Genomic DNA, 23,561 nt, shown 5'->3' on the forward strand with positions numbered 1-23,561 from the left:
GGTTATTTTAATTTGTATATTACTGTTTTTATTTGCCTGTGAACCGCCCTGAGTCCTTCGGGAGATAGGGCGGTATACAAATACGAATAATAAATAAATAAATAAATAAATAAATAAATAAATAAATAAATAAATAAGGGTCAACACCCTAAACTGTGGTTCACTCTGCTCTGCAAGCTGAAACTGCCTGCTCAGAGCCCAAAATATATGCCAAGCCTTGCTGCCTGAAACCAGCCGCACTTAGGCTAGTCCTGGTCTGAAAAAAGACCTTTTCAATTTATTTACTTCACCTCGGAGGCTAAAGGGGCTCAGGCCCAGGGCTCTTCACGCTGCTCTCTGAGGACTTGCACTGTGCTGGAGGGCTGAGAACCGAGCCCTATGACAGCTCTCTTCTCTGTGCTATAGAGATATGCCGACAAAATGGCCACTGCACCTGGCAGGCTCTGAACGGCTCTCAAAATAGCACCCAATCACCCTTAGTCATGTACTCCTGCGCCCAGTACTTCCAATTCGCCACCCTCCTCCTTCTACTCATGATCCTGAGGAGAAGTGGGCTGTATGTAGGCCAAGCAATTTTAAGCTCCAGGCCCCTCACCACGCTGCTCTGCACCCCCACTGGATGCCTATCGCGTGGTCGTCACTAGAGAAATGGCTGCTTTCTCCATAGCCATGCTCGCCTGGGTGATCAAGATGTGTGCTAAATAATGGCGGCCGCCTTCCTAGCCGCTGTAACACTGCCTGATTTGCCAAGGGTGGAATGATGGTGCCCGTTCTCCTAGCTGCCTATCTCCGCAACCTGTAATGGTGGCGCTTCCCCGTGCTGCTCTCCAGCCGAAAACCAGCTGGTTGCCTTGCATGGAGCAAAAGAAGGCCCTCGGCTGAGGAAATCCCTTCAAAAAACTGAGTGGGCAGCGCGTCCGCGGCAAACAGCCGCCCCAATCCACCAACACCACTGCTGCTATGAAAGAACAGCTCTCAGATGTTAAAAAGAAGCAATTACCAACTCCAAAAACAGCCAATTCTTAATAAGAAATGCGAGCAAACCAGACAGATCCTAACGAGCTGAGTTGAAACTGGGAGCGTCTGCAAAGGGGGCATCTCTTCAAGTTTGAATAGAGCCAGAAGACAGAGTGATATCCATGTCTGGAGTCACGAGTTCTCCAGCAGGAAAATTTGGTAATTTGCTACAGTATTGTACACTGAAGGAAGGGGCTTAGGGAAACCTGTAATTGCACTTGGTATTTTGGTCTACTGAAAGAGAGAAAACACAAAACAACTACTGCAGAATTCCCAAACCAAACTATATGGTATGAGAGGCTACTAGCTATGTGGATTTAGCATAGGCTGTCTGCTAGTTTGAGCAAAGCTTTTAGCCAACTATTTGGGTCCCATTGTTTGACATATCTCTGTCCTGTCCTGCCTGTCCTGCCCTAATTAGTTCCAAATGGCCTTACCTCATTTTCACCCTGTTGTACTTTCATTTTTCATATATAATATGAAGTCGTTGAATGAGAAACTTCTTGTCTTCTCTTTCCTGGAACATGAGACACATTTAAGATGAGCAGCAGGAAACTGACTTTCTTAATAGAATGTGGACATTATGAATGCTGAAGCAAATACAATGCAGAATTGCTAATTGTTTTTTATGCTGGCGTTGATTGCTAAAAGTTTACTTATGATTGGCAAAATAGGTATGAAAGGGAAAGTCATATTACAGTTCAGGTACCTAGAGTAGGAGGTCCATTTTATTTGTAGAACTTTGGGCACAGAGAGTTTGCAGCCCACTCCCCTCAACTACCTAGCTACAACTAGTGTAAGTTGGGCAATGCAGGAAGACAAGCTCTTTTTTCTTTAAAAAAGTCACAAGGAAAAATGCTGAATTGAAGGAGTGTAATTAAATTGGTGAATACTACCAACTTTGGCAATCGCTATTTAGTTACCCATTTTGTTGAACATTTTTGAGAAAATCAGTACATTTATAATTAACTGTATAATTCTGTTCTTTTTTCAGGACAAATAATGTTGCAACATTAGAAATGAGTATTTTGTTAGCTGCCATATAACAAAGTACAACAGAAAACCAAACAAACTTTTTTGGGAGGATTAGAGGTCTTTACAAAGTATAGGAAACAGTGTTGTCTGAGAATAAACACACTAAAGTCTCTTTAAGATTTTTTTCCTTTAAAAATATTTTAAATCAGATTTAGTTTCCATTTTTAGCCAGGGTAATCATGTAACTCATAGTAGATTATTCCTTTCTAAAATTGTCTGTTTAGATAGAAATACTAAAAATGGATAAGGATACAGAAAATGCCTACAATTACTAGCGGGTTATTTTGGAGGGGAGTTTGTGTCCAAATCAAAATGTATGTTTGCTCTGGAAATGGAATGAATATATTGGATCTGTTTTAGATAAAAACGTTTTAGTGGTGAGGGTAAGAATGGGGAAAAGCTAATAGCCATTGGGACTGGAGGAAATAAGGGCTCTGGAAATGTGGAATTGTGTAACTGATATAAATTCTGCTGATCATGCTTCTCCACCTTGTAGGGGAGTTGGACTGCATAAAAATCTTATAAATAAAATAAATAAAAATAAATCCAGATGTTTATTTGTGTTTCAAATGAATGTATACATAATCTCAGTTTATGCAGGTTTTAAATATTTGCTTTAGACTGCAGTACTTTCTATATTTCTTTCGCTCTATGTTTAAATTAAAATTATTTAAAAAGAGGAACCATTCCCCTTTAGTACTCACATTGGCAATCTGACCCTTTAGTATTGAAATGATACTCCGAAGACCCTTTACCATCTCAATGGTGAAGTAGATCACAGCCCTGTAAAACACAAGGTTGAAGAATATGATATTTATGCTGACAAATTAACCAATGCATACTGAGAAGAACAATGTGTGCTCCAAAAAGACTAAGAGAATTGCTAAGAGGAAATGGCTTTGCCCGGTATTTTCAAACAGGCAACATAGTCCTTTAGAAAAACAAGAGGAATCAATTATCTATGCCCAGATAAGCCAGCACTTCTAAAATACATATATCTTCTGGTGAGCATCTTGAGATCTCTACCCACTGTGTGTAGAGAGCATTTAGAGTGGCCTTCAGGGACAGGAGGCAGAGCCAATACTAAGCAATGATCAGACAAGCCCAGTTTGAGCACACTGCAAGGAACAAGTTTGAGTAAATATCTGACAGGCTCCTTCACACTAAGATAAAGTGAGGAAGCGCATTCAGACTTGCAAGGGTCTGTTACTCTAGCTGTTGCAATGAAAATAGTACTGACCTACATGGCATGATTTCTTACTACCAAATGGTCTATAAGTGCTGACATTGTGAGATGCAGGAATATAAAATATGCCACCTCACTATGAGTGTTAATATTGTGACAAAATATAAACAGTTCAGCAAAAATAAACTTTTTTCTAGTTCTTGAATTTTCATTAAAAAAATAAAAACTCAACAAACAAAACATAAAATTGTAAATGTTAAAATAACAGCACATTTTAAGATCTTGATAGTATAATGTATCTTACATCTTACATTTTAACATTAAAAACTATCTCAACTAAATTTCAAGCATTTTACTTAGCTTTGCATAAACTATTCAACAAAGAGGGCTTAATGCTAAAAAAGTTACTTCATGCTAAATATAATTATACTTGTACTATTTTTTTCTGCAGAGATCACCTCATATTCATAATTTTCTATGTGACCATGCTGCTTTATTAGCCTTAGAATTTTTATTCCTTTTAATAAATTCAAAACTCTGCATTTCATGTTGGATAATTAATTTAATTCTGAATCACACGGTGAATCAGGGAGTACTAAAATAACATTTACCACAATTACAAATTGTAAATTAGAGAAGAATAAAAATAGCAATAGCACTTATATTCCACTTCACAGTGCTTTACAGTCCTCTCCAAGCGGTTTTACAGAGTCAGCATATTGCCTCCCCAACAATCTGGGTCCTCATTTTACCAACCTTGGAAGGATGGAAGGCTGAGTCAATCGTGAGACTCAAACTCAGCTGGCAGTCAGCTGCAGTACTGCATTCTAACCACATTCTAGCCACAAGGCTCTTAAAGTTATATGTATTGTATTTATTAATTTATTTTTAAGCAAACTTTTTAAACTGACAGTTCATTCTACAATTCTTTACTAATACTGCACATAATTTGCAGTTTTTAAAATATTAATTGTATTTTATATATCTTCCTATAATACACTTTCCATTTTACTTCTCCAAATCATTAATAATTTTCTATTAAATATTTTCACTTAACTTTTTAAGGCTTTTTACATTGTTTGGAAGAAGACAAATTAACACTTTTTCATGAACTTCCTAAAACTAAACATTACATTAAACTAAAATCTACAGCAAATTATTCCTGTTTAACTTAGATACCCATCAGCAGAAACCATCAGCAGAAACCATCAGCAACTTCTGATGCTACATTAGGTTGAAAAATGGCATGCAATCAACCTTTATCCATACTATTCAATTACTCAATTGTATGGTACATACATCTGCAAAAATATTTTATGCACCGTGGCTAACAAGTGTTTATGATTTTCTAGGCTTAAATAAATTAGTCATTTCAACTTACACCAACATTGCAAAGATTAACAACAGGAAATAGGAAGTTTGGAAGAGGTTTTGATGGATCCAGGTAAACCAAGTGATATTTGGATTGGATTCTTCCAGCTTTAGTACCCATACCTTCCAAGAATCATAGATGGTATCAAAAGTTTGAAAAGGTCCACACATTTCTGATGGTTTTATTCTGTATGGGGAAAGAGAAGCCGAGTATCAAAATGTCAAGCAAAAGAAAATGTAACTCATGTAACTATCACATTTAATTCTTCATTTTACATATATGTAACCTGTATTGCCTATTATAAAACCAGTGTTTTCAGTATTCATTAAATACTGTTATAGCACCAACATATAAAAAGCAATTTCCTTATTAACATATGTTCCTTCTTTATTTAACAATATATATTAGCTATATTAGAACAATATATTAGAACTAAGGAGAAATTTCCTGACAGTTAGAACAATCAATAAGTGGAACAACTTGCCAGTAGAAGTTGTGAATGCTCCAACACTGGAAATTTTTAAGAAAATGTTTGTCTGAAATGGTGTAGAGTTTCCTGCCTGGGCAGGGGGTTGGACTAGAAGACCTCCAAGGTCTCTTCCAACTCTGTCATTATGTTATGTTAAATATAAAAGACGTGCCAAAGGTGCTTTTTCGAAAGGCCAACTTTTTGAAAAAATTTAGCTTTGTCTTAAATTTTTCGCTTCTCATCTAAGAAACTTCTTCAGTTCTGACTATCAGAACTGAAGAAGCTACTTGGATGAGAAGTGAAACCTCTTCAACAAAAAACAAACAAAGCCCAGTCGCCTTTTGAAAAAGTACCTTTGGGCAACCATGATGACTGGGAATCTCCATAGACATATATAAAAGATGCTGCATATGCAACCATGTGTGAATTGGAGTTCTGAAAATGGAAAATAAAGCAGATTTAATTGTGACATCAACACTAATGGAAAGAGCAATTTGCAACAGCTTAAGATACAAAGGAAAAATAAGTGCTTTGTTAAAATAACATCATACTAACGGTTGCAATGACAGTATAATCACAGGGTCACTTTATTAGAAACACAGTCTACAGTTTCCTGGCCTGACAACAGATTGTGTTAAAATGGTTCTGCGAGTACCAATGAATTAGCATTGGTAGAAGACTGGCCTCTTAGGAGGAAAGAACACTTTTTTGGTAACATGGTGACTTGCATATATGGAGTGGAGATACAAGTTTTACAATCCAATGCTGGTGAGAGCCCCCTTCTCCCTAAAGCCACCAAAACTGGATCTGTTTGGTATCAGACAGTGGATGACAGAATGGAGATTACAGAAATGTGGAGGAGGAAGTTTTGATTATTTGGTCTGAAATATTTCACATCTGGAATGTAATTGCAAGGTTATTTTGCTTGGAAAATCTACTCACGCCCAGATGGTATAGGAGAGGAATACGGAGGCACCCAGGAATGAAGGAAAGCACAGCAAAGAGATGAAGATGGTGCTCATGTGAGATGCACGCCAGGGTTTGCTGGGACATTGACAATTTCTCATTAGGCTGACCTAAGACAGATTCAGAGGAAAATTCATGGATTTTTACTTATTCCTTTACTTATTCCTAAGAGCAGTAATGGCTGAGTAAAACTTACATGCAGTATATATGCATGTTGAAACAGGTGAACTATAGACAATAAAAGCCTCTCCTCTGCTTTAAGGGTAATTAATGCCTAAACTCTGCAAAGCATTAATAAATAATGTAGGGTGATTTTAAGGAGGAAAATAAGTGCTTTGTTAAAATAACATCATACTAACGGTTGCAATGACAGTATAATCACAGGGTCACTTTATTAGAAACACAGTCTACAGTTTCCTGGCCTGACAACAGATTGTATTAAAATGGTTCTGCTGCGAGTACCAATGAATTAGCATTGGTAGAAGAATGGCCTCTTAGGAGGAAAGAACACTTTTTTGGTAACATGGTAACTTGCATATATGGAGTGGAGATACAAGTTTTACAACCCAATGCTGGTGAGAGCCCCCTTCTCCCTAAAGCCACCAAAACTGGATCTGTTTGGTATCAGACAGTGGATGACAGAATGGAGATTACAGAAATGTGGAGGAGGAAGTTTTGATTATTTGGTCTGAAATATTTCACATCTGGAATGTAATCGCAAGGTTATTTTGCTTGGAAAATCTACTCACGCCCAGATGGTATAGGAGAGGAATACGGAGGCACCCAGGAATGAAGGAAAGCACAGCAAAGAGATGAAGATGGTGCTCATGTGAGATGCACGCCAGGGTTTGCTGGGACATTGACAATTTCTCATTAGGCTAACCTAAGACAGATTCAGAGGAAAATTCATGGATTTTTACTTATTCCTAAGACTTATTCCTTTACTTATTCCTAAGAGCAGTAATGGCTGAGTAAAACTTACATGCAGTATATATGTATGTTGAAACAGGTGAACTATAGACAATAAAAGCCTCTCTGCTTTAAGGGTAATTAATGCCTAAACTCTGCAAAGCATTAATAAATAATGTAGGGTGATTTTAAGGAGGAAAATAAGTGCTTTGTTAAAATAACATCATACTAACGGTTGCAATGACAGTATAATCACAGGGTCACTTTATTAGAAACACAGTCTACAGTTTCCTGGCCTGACAACAGATTGTGTTAAAATGGTTCTGCGAGTACCAATGAATTAGCATTGGTAGAAGACTGGCCTCTTAGGAGGAAAGAACACTTTTTTGGTAACATGGTGACTTGCATATATGGAGTGGAGATACAAGTTTTACAATCCAATGCTGGTGAGAGCCCCCTTCTCCCTAAAGCCACCAAAACTGGATCTGTTTGGTATCAGACAGTGGATGACAGAATGGAGATTACAGAAATGTGGAGGAGGAAGTTTTGATTATTTGGTCTGAAATATTTCACATCTGGAATGTAATTGCAAGGTTATTTTGCTTGGAAAATCTACTCACGCCCAGATGGTATAGGAGAGGAATACGGAGGCACCCAGGAATGAAGGAAAGCACAGCAAAGAGATGAAGATGGTGCTCATGTGAGATGCACGCCAGGGTTTGCTGGGACATTGACAATTTCTCATTAGGCTAACCTAAGACAGATTCAGAGGAAAATTCATGGATTTTTACTTATTCCTAAGACTTATTCCTTTACTTATTCCTAAGAGCAGTAATGGCTGAGTAAAACTTACATGCAGTATATATGTATGTTGAAACAGGTGAACTATAGACAATAAAAGCCTCTCTGCTTTAAGGGTAATTAATGCCTAAACTCTGCAAAGCATTAATAAATAATGTAGGGTGATTTTAAGGAGGGGAAAATAAACCATGGCCAAAATATTTTCTTCTGCAAATGTAACCTCCCAAAGCATTTTTTTAAAAAAAATATTTTACAAAAATACTCGAATTTAAATCTCAGAGTTACAGTGCATTTCATTCACTGCTAGTTCTGAATGTGTGAAATAAACATCTTCCTCTTGGCTCAGAACACCTGATGGATTTCCCTTTCTGTAAATGGTCCTCTGGTCAACACAGCTCCTCCCATTCAATATGATTTGCTAACTTTTCTATCCTGACTGGGGTGGGTGGATGTCTCTTGTCTCTAATACTGTACCCACTTCCACACTTCTGTCCTTTGCCCATGCATGCTGCCAGCCAGGTAAAGCAACAAACTAAGAAACTAAGAAAAATGGCAACTAAATTACCTTCTTAACATAGAACAGCAGCAGCAATTTGAGGATTTGAACCACAGGAAGAAGTGGGGCAAAGAAAACCCCCAGCCTAGGAAAAAAATTAAAAAGATGAAGAAATGTTATTATATTGCTTAGCTGTTACTTCATTAAGATGCAATGCACCAACACAATTCCGCACTTTACCCTATTTGCTTAAGTAATCCAAAGCTTTGATTTAGAGATGGAGATGGATGGACCAGAGAAGCCAGTGATAATGAACTATAGTGAACATCAAGATTTCATCTCACATACATGTCTTTAAGGTTAATCCAATGTATTTTTTAAAAAAATAAAAATATATAAATATGTGTGGAAGTAGTTTGAAAACTTTGACAAAGGCAGGGGTACAATTATTTTAAATCACATGCACACAAGGGTTTTAAAGATCAATATACTTTGAAGCTTGTAATCGGGTTTTTTGTATAAGGAACAAAGCAAGAAACAACCAACAGAAGGAAAAGAAAGAGACTTACCAGGTTAAGGTTTGTCCATAAATCAAATCTAGCACATTTCTAGCAATGTCAAATTCAGGCCTCTGTTTACTTTGTAGCTTCTTTTCCAATATGATCCTGTAAAGAAGAGAGAAGATGCCTTGCTTAAAAATTCAAAAATCGGTTTTGGTGTTGCTATAATTAATATATAATCCTCTATATATTTTTATTAAAAATATCAAGCAAGTTATTTCTGGAATATTTGTCTACTAAGTTTTTACTTAGTAGTCAAGTATTCCAGAAATAAAATAACTTGCTTGACACATTTTTCAGACCCCCACACAAAGTTTCCACTTTAGGAGTTGACCTTTTATGTTGGTATTTATTTATCTGGAGTAGCATCATCATAAGGGGTTAACAACACAATCCTATTGGAGGTTACTCTGAAAAAAATCCAATGTACCTAATATAATTAGAATTATATTTAGGATGACACGTAGTTCTTGTTTTTAGCAACTGCCTTGGATAGCAACCGTCTGCGGATACATGGTGATGAAAAAGCAACTTTGCAATGTTTGCTACATGTCTCTCTCTGTCACCTGTTGATCATTACAATCAGCTAGTAAACATTATCCTGTGCCTGACTCGTTTTTTTCCTTCCCTTTCCCTTCATAAAGCAGCGACTGCCTAAAAAAGCTCTCTTTTCCATAGCTGCTTTTCTAGGCAGTGTAACCCTCCTTAGAAAATGCTAAGGGAATGTTAACAAGATCAGCTCTGTGACAATTAATCAGCTTGCTTGAAATTAATCAGAATCTAATCAGTTTCACACTAAAAGTTTTTGTTTGCCTCCTTTGTAGCTTATGGCTGCCACTTCAGCTACAGTAATCCCCTTCAACAATCGTTTGAAGTTATGACAAGACTGAACAAATCATTCAAAATTATGGCTATTGTGGCTATTTGCCTCTGCAGTCAGGGCAGAGATGGGGAAGGGGGGGGCGAGAGCCGAAGCAGAGACAAGCCTGGAAGGGCAGAAGCACAAGATCCTTTCTTAAGAACCACAACTGGGATTACTGAAACTGCTGTTACTAAGCAGTGTGGTCACATGACGTTTCACCTAATGACCTTATTGCTTAGTGATGGAAATTCCAGTTCCAATTAGGTTCACTAAGCAATGACTACCTGTAGCGCATTCCTTTTGTTGGTCTTCCTCCTTTTGTGCCTGGTTAATTTCTTGGAATTTCTTCCTCTCCAATGAATGTAAATATAAATATCAATTTTCTTCTTGCTAACTATCCTAGTGCCTGGGTGAGCACTCTAAAGGGCAGGGAGGGGGTAAAAGATTTGCCTTTTTACCTGGCTTCCTCATAACTCAAATGCTGGAAACTTTCCCTACCATTTGGGCTCCCCTGGCAGCTGGGGCAGTGGTGAAATCCAATTTTTTTTTACTACCGGTTCTGTGGGCATGGCTTGATGGGCGTGGTGTGGCTTGGTGGACGTGGCAGGGGAAGGATACTGCAAAATCTCCATTCCTACCCCACTCCAGGGGAAGGATACTGCAAAATCCCCTTTCCCTCCTCACTCTTGGGAGAAGGATATTGCAAAATCTCCATTTCCACTACCATAGGCGGTATTTGCTGGTTCTCTGAACTACTCAAAATTTCTGCTACTGGTTCTCGGAACTGCTCAAAATTTCCGCTACCGGTTCTCCAGAACCTATCAGAAGCTGCTGGATTTTACACCTGAGTTGGGGTCATATCCTTCTGATGCTGTAAAGCAAGGGATAGTCGAAGTAAAATTGCAACCACTGTCACATGATTTTTACTGTTTTACTTAATGACCGAGTTGTTAATCCCAATTGTGGCCACTAAACAAAAACTACAGTACCTGTTTAATATAGTATATGGATCAATTTTTTCTTCCTGTTTCATGTCCTTCCCATTGCAATAAAGGGTAATCTCTTGCTTATTTTTAATGCCCGAAGATAGCCTCCTATGCTCTTTCACAGCTACGTAACCTCTATCCTTAATCTTATTCATAAACATGCATAAGCAGAGTGGTCCAGGCAGTTTTTGACTTACAATCGTTTGTTCAGTCATCATTTGAAGTTACAACAGCAGTGAAAAAAGTCGCTTATGACCGGTTTTCATACTTACGACCGTTGGAGTATCCCCATAGTCGTGTGATCCAAATTTGCCTGCTTGGCAATTGGCATGCATGCATGGCAGTTGCCCTGTCCCCAGGGTCACGTGATCCCCATTTGCAACCTTCCCAGCTGGCTTCCGATCAGTAAAATTAAGGGGGAAGCCAAATTCGCTTGACAACAGCATGATTCATCTAACTGTGACAAAAAGGTTGTAAAACGGGCACAACTCACTTGACAAATGCCTTGCTTAGCAACCGAAATTATGGTTGCTAAGTCGAGACTACCCGTAGGGCATATTTCTTTTGATTACCTGTGTATTAAGATTTAGCGTATGTTCCCTACATTAAATAAGTATGTGCCCCACCATTTGATGGAATCAGCTGGAGAACATCTGATTGCCTCCGTATTATCTCCATTGTAATTATTACCTCCATATCAGCTCTCCAAAGATGACGTCCAGGAGAATGAAAATCAAATCCATGACCATCAAACGGTAGAGCTCCTGCCCCACAAAGGTTTCCCAGCACTGTGGAAAGATAAGCCTCATTTGCATCAGAGCAGGCAGATGAACTTCTCTCCATTCAGTCTTCCCTATCACATATGTGCTAGTCATTCCCGACTCTAGGGGGCTCATCTCCGTTTCAAAGCCAAAGAGCCAGCGCTGTCCAAAGATGTCTCTGTGGTCATGTGGCCGGCATGACTAAATCCCAAAGGCGCACGGAACATTGTTACCTTCCCATCAAAGGTGGTCCCTATTTTTCTACTTGCATTTTTTATGTGCTTTTGAACTGCTAAGTTGGCAGAAGCTGGGACAAGTAATGGGAGCTCACCCTGTTACGCAACACTAGGGATTCAAACTGCTGAACTGCCGACTTTTCGATCGACAAGCTCAGTGTCTTAGCCACTAAGCCACCGCGTCCCACATCACCTTTACAGAAGTCAAATGAACACCGAGTAGCAGGCTAAACCAAAGTTAACAAAAATGTAATGCTAAGTTCTTTGGCACCCGGTTACTCCTGGAGGAAGCTAACAATGCTTAATGCAGGATCTCTTTCAATGTCTAGTCCTTCAGTCTGAAGTCTCATCATTCTATAAAACTCAAAGCTTCTTTGGAGCAGAGACCACCATTTAGGAGCAAGCTGCTGAGATCATAAGAGAAGGGAACATTAAAAAGTCCTGTGCCAGAGTTTTGACTCAAAGGGAAGAGACTGAGGAGCCTTTAATACAAATGAAAAGGCAGGGAAACATACTGTAACTTGGAATGGACTGCAGCCATATGGGAAGTGGCAGGATGCATCCACGAACATCTACTGGCAGTCAGAAGACATGATGAAAATTCTTTAATTTCACAACATATAGACAGATTTAACCATAGTTTCAGTTGGGAAAATGTGACAATCCTAGACTAGACTAAGTCCAAAAATGCCAGGGAATTTCTAGAAGCCTGACAAATCAGCCATCAATAGACACATAGACATTAACAACATCTATAGACTATGCAAAAGAGACAATCAACCAGCCCAAAAGAGAACAAAAACACACCAGCATCTCTCCACCAGTAATCAGCACCCAGATCATAGATTAACTCCAAGGTTAACTTCAGACCAACAATGGACAAACTACCAAAGACCCATCAGTAAACAGCCCAATGAAAGAATCTCTAAGATCGCCCCCACCCACACAGACAGGCAAGAGACCAGGATATAAACTGACAGCAAATAGCCTTCCTTACTAGCACTGATATTACCTAATTAGGGTAATGAAATGTCGGCAAGAAAATAAGCAAACTCAGGGACCACCAAGGACTCCTCATATGGGAAGTCTCAGTGGCAACACTGTACCACCGGGTATCTATTTCTACACCATTTATAATGTAACTGTCTTAGCTGCAATAATACAGGAGTGCTCAGATACTTCTCCCTGGCATGCAAGCACTCACAAACCTAGTAAAATGTACTTGAACCCCAGGATGCAATACTGAATCTGCTCTTGCCCTCTTTCCAGAGCTCTGTGCCCATCAGCTTCTCTCTTATTGGAAGCATGCACTCACCAAGCCCATCAAGAGTAGAGTCCCTCCCTGCCAGAGGTGGTATTCAGCAGGTTCTGACCAGTTCTGGAGAACTAGTAGCAGAAATTTTGAGTAGTTCGGAGAACCGGTAAATACCACATCTGACTGGGCCCGCCCCCATCTATTCTCTGCCTCCCAAGTCCCAGCTGATTGGGAGGAAATGGGGATTTTGCAGTAACCTTCCCCTGGAGTAGGGAGGGAATAGAGATTTTGCAGTATCCTTCTCCTGCCATGCCCACCAAGCCATGCCACATCCACAGAACTGGTAGTAGAAAATTTAGTTTAATAATGCTGCAGAACTGACTGTATTGAAGGTGGGTGTTTGGCAATCTCCCAATCCCTTTGTTTTTCTCTCCAAGTGCATTGCAAATTTGGGGAGCCTGGTTACCAAAAACTAATAAAACACAGAAAAATGTATTCTCTGTGCCCACAAAGAAAAAAGAAACGTCTGCTTCTGCCCACATGGGTGTGTGTGCTTGCCCATTTCATATCCTCAATCCACTCACCACAGCTTATGACCCAAGAGAAAAGCCACACTTGGTCTGGATGACCAGTCTTATTCAATGGGAAAAGCTGCTCACTGCAGAACCCCTTTGTGTCCTAAAGGCCCTTTCTCTCTTCATAACGGGCAGTCACGAGTTGTCGTTCTGGCATAACCCACGCTGGATTGACCAAGAGAAAAGCTCTTTTGTTCTACAACTCCGGCAACCATTGATTCGTGGTTGGCCTAATGTGAGAGGGGCAGAACCACTAACCCTTTTTGAACTGTTCCAGGAACAGTCTTGAGTTACTTCAGATATGAACTGACCTGAATCTCTGAAGATGTCACTTTCCAACTCAGCCAATGGTAGGACAGTAAGCCCAAGATGACCATCTTGAGAATTAAATTCCTGGGGAAAAAGAAAGAAAAGTATTGCCTAAGAAAAAAGTTTGCTTTTAGATCAGAGGAATCACCATCATGTATCCTCTCTCCCTGCTTCTCTTGCCTCCCTCCAGTTGACACCTGGAGCAAGGAAACCTCTTTTATCCCATATCAGTACAAGGAGGCAGAGTGTGGGCAGAACAAGAAGAGGGAAGCAGATTAAGCCCCAGGTGCCTCCTCTTTTCTAGCTACACAGTAAAAACAAAGGTAAAAATGGCTCTTTCTATTACAAAATTATGCATACCATGATTTAGCTCACTTCTGCAAGCACAGCGCACCCCTGTTGTCCTAGCACATGCTTCTGGCTGGACTGCACAAATTGTTTTATGGGGAATGAAAAGAAAGGCATTGAGGCTGAGCTCTTCCTCTGCAATAATGCTGGTGGAAATGGTTTCTAAGTCCCTTTTATAAATGGTTAATAACATTGCAACAATGGAATGCCACTGAGCCTCGTTCACCCTGCACTTCAGCTGTGAGATTTTTTTATTACCTGCTAATGGCAATGTACACCTCCAGGACTGGAGATTCCTGTTTCTCCCACGCAGCCAGGAGGTTGTAAAAATACGGCATAAGCAAGTTAATGAGAGACACAACCAGAGGCAGGGCCAGGAGCAACAACTCTTTCCCAGTATGGTTGTTTTTCAAAAACTCCTCATGCAAAACCTAAGGAGAAAAATCATTCACACGCATTTATATTCCACTTTTTCACTAGGAAACCAAGACAGCATAGAAAGAGTTTTCCCTGATGCTATTATTCTTTATCTGCATCCTATCTTTATTATTTTTACAAATAACTCAAGGCAGCAAACATATGCAACTCACCTTCTTCCTCCTATTTTCCCCACGACAATAATTGTGAGTTGGATTGAGAGATATTGATTGGCCCAAGATCACCTAGATAGCTTTCATGGCTAAGGTGAGACTTGAACTCACAATCTCCTGCTTTCTAGCTCAGTGCGTTAACCATTAGACCAAACTAGCTTTCCCACACCATACTGTAAACAAACTGGGTGATTACCTCAATGTCACCCAATGAACTCCATGATGGGACAGAGACTTGACATATGGTTACCCTGGTCCATGACCAACATCTTAATCAGGGCATCATGCTGCCTGGCTATTCAATGCATTAAATGCCCAAAGTATGCATGAAACCACCAGGAAAACCAGCATGTCCACATTCAGTGCAAATGGAACTGTCAGTATGGAACATGGAGAATTTCCCTCAAACCAAACTTTTGCTCAAATCCCTATAGACAAGTTGGGCCATTGTAATTAGTTAGCAGAGTGTGTGCAATAATTCCACGATGACTGAAGAACTGCTTTTTGTTTGAAACAGTCATCTTGGAAAAGGGGCTTCTTTCACCGCAGTTAAGATGGATAATGGTAGCTCAGTACTCTTGGCCCCAATTATGATTCTGCTGAAACAAAGAGTTTAATTTAATTCACAAGAATGGTTATTTTAAAGAAGCCAGGTATAACCATCGTGTGCTTGTTCTCTATAGTTACAACTCCCATCAGACAAAGCAAGCATGAAATATTGGCTGAGTATGATGGGAACAATAAAACAATATGCCTGGAGAATGCAAGGTTAGGAAAGGTCACTCTATTACAACCCTCACCTATGCTCTTACATTCATTTATTTTCTTCATCGATGTATCAGTTACATTTTAATCTGTCCAATAATAGCTTTCTGACCATAAACATGGTTATTTTTTTTTTCTTCAGTTCAATTGTGTCTTATTTTCAGAGACTGCTTGGACAAGTTCCTGCAGATCTTTTGGGGCGAGATTTTCTGATAGGTGCCTATGACAGTATATAAATGCATGAATCCAAGACTTACTGTTATTGGTATAAGTGTCATGAGCAGCGACATCTCCCAGGAAGGGGGGGGGGGGAAACCCAGGAAAGACAGCAGTTGCTACTATGCAACTGAAGTCCTGCCCCTTTGTATGTGCCTGCTGCAACCACCATCTTGCCTGCTTTGACTTCCCTTTCCCAGAGGCTCCTGCCACTCCTGAGCCTTGATTTATTGCATGAGTCCAGAAAATGATCTCATTCTCATGATTCTCTCCCAGGAAGCAGGAGCAGGTGTCTGAACAGGAACCCTATGGCTCACATACCTGATGTACGTATTCAGAAAAGTAGTGTATACCAATGGCAGTGCCTGCAACAGTACTTAGGGATACAGTCCAGGCCACCAGCAAGACTACGAGTTCCTGAAGTTTCTTAGAAAAGCTTAAACAGGATTCTAGCCTCTGCTCAGCCAGACACTCCTGGAAAAAAAATGAGAAGAAAAACAGGATACAGATAGAGAGAGACAGAGAGGGAGGGAGGGAGGGAGAGAGAAGGGGAGAGGGAGAGAAACATTTCAGTTTGTGATTAAAAGGGATTAAGCATGTGACTCAATAATGAAAGCGTAACAGTACAGTTATGTCTTACACATAAGTAGATTCTCAATGAATGAGAAGTCAGCACTGATTTTTCGGAAACAAAATCTCTGGAGAGGGACTAGAGCCACAAAAGTGAACTGTAGGCTTTAAGTGGGAATGTGATGTAAACAAAAATAGGCAATTACAGGAAAAGACAAGCTTCAGGCGAATTATATTGAAACCTCCAGGGAACATAAAGTCTTATCTTGGATGCAATCTACATCTCTCTATTAATGCTACTACCACTCTGAGAAGGCTTTGCCACTGATCATGAATAAGCCAGGATTCCTATTCTGCCCATGTCCTCTCTCCTGCTGCTAAACAGATAGGATGGGAAAATTTTGTCATCACTGTTGTTGATATGAAGATCAGATTTCCATGGAGTTTAATCTAGTCAGTGACCTATCACAAGCACTTGCACCCCTTCTCCCCCTCTTGACCTGCCAAGGAAAGGGCAGATAGCTCCTTGCCAAAGGACTGATCTAACTGCTTGCAGAGACCAAAAGCTGCAAATTGCTCACTCCGCCCATAGTTTCAGAATCAAGAGGCACACTGGTACATATAAGCCACTGCATTTTTCTCTTGCCCCCCTGTAAAATGCACTACGCATATTTATTTCTTGCAGATAGAATCCCTTTGCCCTCACTTGTAGTATGAACAGGTTGAGACAGGGAACGTCATAGGTTCAGGGCAGTAGGTCTGATTCTTGTTCACTAAAACATATCATGAGGGGCAATAAACATTTTAGGCACCACACGGGACGGTACCATGGCTAGCATGGTTGAGGTAGTTAGCTGTAAGGGAAAGAAAAAAACAGCTGAACATTTGCATAAGTTGAAACACTGTAAGCATTCAGCCAAAGGATATAATGGAAAGTTGGGATTATTCCCCTTCTTTTGCACACTTGGGCTGTAGCAGCAGGCAAGATGTCAGTCAGAATTCACAGCTACTGGCTAACCTACTTCCAGAAAGATTTGTGAAAATGATTGATGTGTATTCAGCATTAAAAGGCATTTCTTTCAAATGCACTCTCAACTAAACTTGTGACTTCTCATTTCTACTCTCTGTTTCACTAACACTGGAGTTTTTATTTCCCAGTTAGTTTAGTTCCTGCATTTTCACAGACTACACAGCTCTGTTCAGCATTTACCTTCAGATGTGTGCGAATGTTCTCACTCTGGAGTTGGACTGAGCGTTTCTGAATCACTTTGTAATCCCAGGAACAGAAGACTTTGACTGCCAGGTTACTTGATGCACTGCCTACACGGTAACTTTCCCCAAAGGAGTGATACATACTGTGAGGAGAAAAAAAGTCATCAGTATCTGCCGGTTAGACAAGCATCAGTTTTAAACTGTTCTCCAAGGAAGAGCCTTTGTGGTCACTCTGTTAGCTGCAAGCATGGAATTAACTGTCTGGTGGAAAGACTGGCAGGGCTATAGGCAAATTTCACTGTATTTAATAGGCAGGTATGCCTATGTAAGATTGTAGATAAGCTTAATATTATAAATTTGCCTGAGGCAAGATTGCTAAGAGCACTGGGAAAGCTATAACAGGAATAATGTTATTCCTATTGCTATAACAGGAATGTTAAGAGTATTTGGTATCAAACCATTTCTTGGGGGGAAAATGACGTTTTGAAAATGATGAATGTCAAGTTATTTAATTATTTAAACCCCATTTTAAATGATCATATTAAGAAGTCTGAAATTGTTTTGAAACAATCTACAATATTTATGTTCAAATAATTTATGTGTAAATTACACAAGATTTGGAATATATTCCTATGTTGCAAGAAATAAGACCCCCCTCACAAGTTCAGTGATGCTAATTTCTGAGTAATCATTTCTCTTGTTTTCTTAGTGACAATCCTATATACCGTGTTTCCATGAAAATAAGACCCTGTCTTATATTTTTTTGAACCCTGAAATAAGCGCTTGGCCTTATCGCCATGCGCTCAAAAGCACAATTGGGCTTATTACTAGGGGATGCCTTATTTTGGGGAAAACAGGGTACTGTATCAGTCTGATGATTCTAATAAGATGTCCCACAATCCTTTGCTCTTGGTCCAGATGGCCAGGGCTCTTGAAATACAAAAGTCTGGGTGAGCAGCAGAGCTTCCTCTCTCTGGTGCTGAGAATCACAGCCAAGAAAAATAAATATTGATAGGTAGGAAGAAACCACTTCGTATAACGATAAAAGTAATGTTTATTTAAATCCTACCTGAAAGGGATGCAAGTACACATTAAATGCATTTAGGAAGACTGGTCTTATCCCAGGCAGAAAAGAAAGGATCAGCTGGGCTCTTATTCAAAGGGAAGCTTAATAGGCATCTCATCTCACCTGTAGATCAAGAGAAAGCAGATTCCAAAGAAGGCACTTCCAGTAACAAAGAGGTAAGCCAGAGGCATATTGTAGGACATCCGGCTATGTGTGTGTTGCCTGTAATGGGTGCTATTAGCCTCAGAAGCAGCAGGAGCATTTAGTGTGAAATTACTGTAGTAGCCATAATACATCAGTGTGTGACTGAAGTAGCCCTGTGAAGAAAATACATTATTGTCAATACTTTGAAAGGTTATCCTTTCCTGAAGAAGATGGTCAGGGCTGTAACCACACGGAAATATTTCACTCTTTATTAAAATTATAGCCACAGATTATTCATGGAAATGGTCTTACACAGACGCCAAAATCACATAGAAGTAACCTATACCCCTTGGGCTATTCCAAACACTATTCTTTTGTTTCTGGAACAAGTTTACGTTTCCAGAGTATAGACTACAAGTAGAAACACTGGTAGTGAACAGGCATCTATCAATCATCCAGACATGTAGCTACAGACTAAAAGTCAATAGGTGTGTTATTTACTATGGCAATAATCTAATCTGATAGATTGGCAAACAAAAGTTTGACTTTGGTAGAAGGTTATGGACTGAAAGTCAAAGGCAAAATTGACAGACATCAATAGATTATATTTTTTTCCATTCTGTCTCACAGTGCAGGAATCAGGACTTATCTGGATTTTGAAATCATCTTTTCATGGGTTTAGCAAACATTTCTACTGTGCAACTGGACAGATTAGAGGGAACTCTGTCACTATAAATATGCTGGTGATACACTCTGCTGATTAATTCTATTAGTTGGTGGCTTTTTTTTGGCTTTTTTTTGAGCATATGGCACATGTTAGCCAGGGATCACCGAGATGGCTGGCTGCCTCTGAAAGGATTTTTTTCGGTCTTTACCCACGGGACTAATTCTATTAATAAAGGAAAGCTATCAGATTTCAAGGATACTCACTGCTCCAGTTAAGAGATCAGACCCTGTGAAAGCCACACTGTTGGGTATTGCAGAAGGGAAAGCAGCCTGCACAGCAACTACAAAGACTAGCAGGATCAGGAACATAAAGAGATTGAAGAAAAGCAACGTCCTGAGGAATAGGAAATAGGAGAGGATGCTAGAGCCAAAGCGGCCACTGATCTCCTTGAGGGAATAATGCCAGGGCTGGAGAATAGGAAGGAAGGACAGCAGATTGTACCAAAAATTCCGGAAGCCCTGCAAGAAAAATGGATACAGTAGAGTCAACTTCAGATGAAAACATGACAGGACGACGACTTTGGAGTAACTTCCAACTCCTTTTATTTGACAGAAAATAATAGTATAGTCCAATGTGTATCAGAAAAATGTCACCCCAGCCTTCATTATGAGAAACTCTCTCAGTCTTATTGTGTCATAACAGAAATAGGGATTGCAATTGCCTACTTGAAGGAGTATTGCAAAAAATTAAATGTTTGAAACAACATTTAGCACAATAGAAAAGTGTGGTAATTGACTCTTTCTCAAGCCCAGAACTCTATTAGCAAAAGCATTAAAATATGGAAAGAGAAGTCTTCTGGGAACTCAGTTTATTAAACTCATGTTAAAGGGAGTGCATACTTCTTCATCTTCTTCTTCTTGTGCTATAAAAAATTGTTGCTGAAGGGAAGGATTTGCAGCTTCTGTTGGAGTGAAGAAACATCCCGTGCCTCCAAGTAGGAATTATTTCTATTTGCCTGGCAAGTTATGTTTCTTGGCAAGAAGACCACAGCAGCCCCCTTTCCTATTTTCCCAAAAGCTCTAGCCTATTTTTCTGAGCCTGTCTGAACCAAAAGCCACTTTTCCCATCCTGTTCACCAGAATTTGGCAAATGGCAAACCCCCCTGCTTCATATTCAACGCAGTGACCTAGAACAGGGGTCTCCAACCTTGGCAACTTTAAGACTTGTGGATTTCAACTCCCAGAATTCCTCAGCCAACAAAGCTGGTTGAGGAATTCTGGGAGTTGAAGTCCACAAATCTTAAAGTTGCCAAGGTTGGAGACCCCTGACCTAGAAAGATCCTCCTAAAACTTGCTAATGCCTTCTTGATAAGTATATCAAGATTTGGCAAAAAGACCTTCCAGGGTACTTTTCCCAACTCTTTGAATAGACACAAATATCACAGAAAGACTCCAGTTAAAGTTTCCTTTCTCATAGCAGTGTGAGAAAGACACAGAAAGTCCTCTGAGCCCACTTATTTCTCACCTGCCACAATAAAAGTTAAGTGGGGCACATAGCTTACTATTAGGATGTGGTATTTAATCCAGCTGCAATAAGACAAGCGACCCGTTGCCTTGGGTTTCCTCAAGGTGCCTGAATGCCCACTTGAATCCTGCCTGTAAGAGATGCGGGGGGTGGGGTAGGGAGAGAAGTGAACTTAAAACATGGCAAAAGTTGTTTTTGGGAGGAAGAGCAGTGAAGTAGATTTTCTCCTCCAAAGTTTATGACCAGAACACTAACAAGGATTAAAGGCACTCACCTGAGTCTGCGCTTCTCAGCCAAGCTTAGAGGCATCATCTGCAGCATGTGATTGCGTTGATGTACTGGCAGGTTCTGGAGTTCTTTGACCAGCAAAATATACTTGGCTACGGAGGAAATGCAGAGGTGAGGTCAGAGGTCAGGCAGCCCAGCTGCATCTCCAGTGCAAACATTTGGATTACAGAAAGGAAAAAAGGATGCATTCCTTCCTCCACTTTTAATTAGGATCACCTTTTTTTCTTTAAAGGTATAGGAAAGTAAAAAAAGAAACGCCACCTTGTCTACTAAAGCTGACCAAGAAAAGAACCCTGACAAAGTCGTCTTTAGTGGTTAAAGAAGAGAGCAAGGGTACTTTCACTCTCAGGTTTTCTGGAAGTGTACATTGTTCCATCTCTTTCAGTGAGGAATATTATAATGGCCTCCCCCAAATCAAGTTTGACTCCTCAGGACTTCATGGATACATTCCTAGTTTTCCTCTCCCAGAATACTTCCTAACTTCACTCTGTAGCGTTTTCCCATCTAGGTCCCAATCAGGTCAAACCATGCTTGGGTTTGCGAAATCAGTCAAAGATGACTAGCTGCTCCACCGAACAGGACATGTTGTAACACTTCATCACTATTTTGTGAGAAGCAATGAGAGATTACAATGCCTGGATGGCTGGATTACATGCTGAGAATGACCAAGATGATTTCTTTACGATAAGGAAAAGCTGTGGGGGTGCAGTGGTTAGAACGCAGTATTGCGGGATAATTCTGTCGACTGCTAGCAATTCGATCCTGACCAGCTCAAGCCTTCATCCTTCTGAGGTCAGCAAAATGAGGACCCAGATTGTTGGGGGCAATATGCTGACTCTGTAAACCGCTTTGAGAGTGCTGTAAAGGCACTGTGAAGCGGTATATAAGTCTAAGTGCTATTGCTACACATAATAACTGCACGATAAGTTAAATATACACTTCTATTTTTCTTGCACTACTTTTCTGCTTAGCAGGCATCTTCCTCCTCTTTTAGTCAACTTACGGTCTTCTTCTCTGTAACTGGAATCCAACTCTAGAGACAGCTGTCGAAAACTAGGCCGTGCAGAACGGGATACTTCCTGGAGAGGGGCACGGTTGCTCCGTCGCCGTCGCCTGGCAGTGCGGTTGCAATACTGGGACAGGATGGCTCCTCTGCTGCGCCCTGCAAACGAAATGGAAGACCGTCACTACAGAGAGGAGAAAAGGATTGTCCTCTATGCTAATTCCCACATTTCACATGCCCTACCCTGAAATTCTTCATCAAAAGAAGTAGACCGGGATTACAGGGGGAGTATCACAACTCACCAATAGTCCGGCTGGGCATATTGGCAAGGATGCGCAATGTGGTGGAAGAGAAATCAGGATGCTCAGCCAGCTGTGCATTTGGGTTCCAAGTTCCAGTCAGATCTGAGAGATGAACCAGATTTTCTGGAGAAAAAGAAAAGTCCCCGATACAACCTCTCTGCATTGCCAAGTTGCTATGAATTGTCCTGTCAAAACTGAAATCTCCACATGTTCCCTTCTTCTTCCTTTTGTGCCGTTTCCCCAAATGAGCATGTTTTTTTTCCTAACATTTTACAACTTAAGGCATCCATTCTAAATTTATTTTACTGTTTCCTACAGCAAATATTTATAACATGACAGATTGCCAGGTGGACTGAGTCACTCCCTGTGGTTTACAGAAGGGGTTTCCAACTTTGGCAACTTTAAGACTTGTAGACTTCAACTCCCAGCTTTGCCGGCTAAGGAATTCTGGGAGTTGAAGTCCACAAGTCTTAAAAGTTGCCAAGGTTGGAGACCCCTGGTTTACAGGACAGAGATCCTTGTGCCAATACAGTTGTGTACAGGCAGTTGTGTTTCAGAAAAAAACAAGAGACTCCAAATCCAAGCTTCACAAATAACGTAACAATGAAATGCTCAAAATCAGCTCTAGAGCAACAGTAGATAAAATTCTTAGCAAGCACTTAGACTCATATACCACTTCATAGTGCTTTACAACACTCTCTGGGAAGTTTATAATGTCATCATATTGTCCCCAACAATCTGAGTCTCATTTTATCAATCTCGGAAGGATGGAAGGCTAAGTCAGCCTTGAGACTCAGGATAAAACTCCTGCAGAGTGGGCAGAGTTAGCCTGCAATACTGCACTTTGACCAATACCCCACCAGGGCTCAAAATACAATATAGCATGAGAAAAATCAAGGGCAAAGCCTCTAATTTTTATCAACACTTTACATGAATCGCACAAATTAGTTACTTTGAAGGGAAGGAAAATAATATTCTTAGCTTTTGATTGGGAGGAGAATAAAGTCGTAACTGACTTTCATAATGGACATACTGTATGTATCATTTAAATTCTGTTTCAGGTGTTTGAAT

General features: G+C 40.1%; 1 protein-coding gene across 12 annotated transcripts in view; it reads right to left on the reverse strand.

The window, feature by feature from the left end:
- Positions 1-2: 2 nt before the first annotated feature.
- Positions 3-23,561, reverse strand: part of TMC6 (transmembrane channel like 6) — a 34,108-nt gene continuing 10,549 nt past the window's right edge. For 10 of the 12 annotated variants that reach the window (XM_058171458.1, XM_058171452.1, XM_058171457.1 and 7 more), the window contains exons 4-20: positions 22,491-22,613; positions 22,189-22,347; positions 21,172-21,277; positions 20,935-21,028; positions 19,637-19,891; positions 18,686-18,879; positions 17,495-17,639; positions 16,036-16,188; positions 14,402-14,574; positions 13,798-13,879; positions 11,350-11,447; positions 8,821-8,916; positions 8,321-8,396; positions 6,022-6,155; positions 4,620-4,796; positions 2,757-2,835; positions 5-1,534 (exon numbers count right to left, since the gene is read on the reverse strand). In XM_058171458.1, the coding sequence (XP_058027441.1) occupies positions 1,478-1,534; positions 2,757-2,835; positions 4,620-4,796; positions 6,022-6,155; positions 8,321-8,396; positions 8,821-8,916; positions 11,350-11,447; positions 13,798-13,879; positions 14,402-14,574; positions 16,036-16,188; positions 17,495-17,639; positions 18,686-18,879; positions 19,637-19,891; positions 20,935-21,028; positions 21,172-21,277; positions 22,189-22,347; positions 22,491-22,613 (2,201 nt within the window). In that variant the 3' untranslated portion in view covers positions 5-1,477. Of the gene's footprint in view, positions 1,535-2,756; positions 2,836-4,619; positions 4,797-6,021; positions 6,156-7,551; positions 7,709-8,320; positions 8,397-8,820; positions 8,917-11,349; positions 11,448-13,797; positions 13,880-14,401; positions 14,575-16,035; positions 16,189-17,494; positions 17,640-18,685; positions 18,880-19,636; positions 19,892-20,934; positions 21,029-21,171; positions 21,278-22,188; positions 22,348-22,490; positions 22,614-23,561 lie in introns of those variants that run through there. The other 2 variants (XM_058171459.1, XM_058171460.1) reach the window with 2 other exon arrangements.

Source organism: Ahaetulla prasina, chromosome 2 (assembly GCF_028640845.1).
Source record: "Ahaetulla prasina isolate Xishuangbanna chromosome 2, ASM2864084v1, whole genome shotgun sequence".
NCBI lineage: Eukaryota > Metazoa > Chordata > Lepidosauria > Squamata > Colubridae > Ahaetulla > Ahaetulla prasina.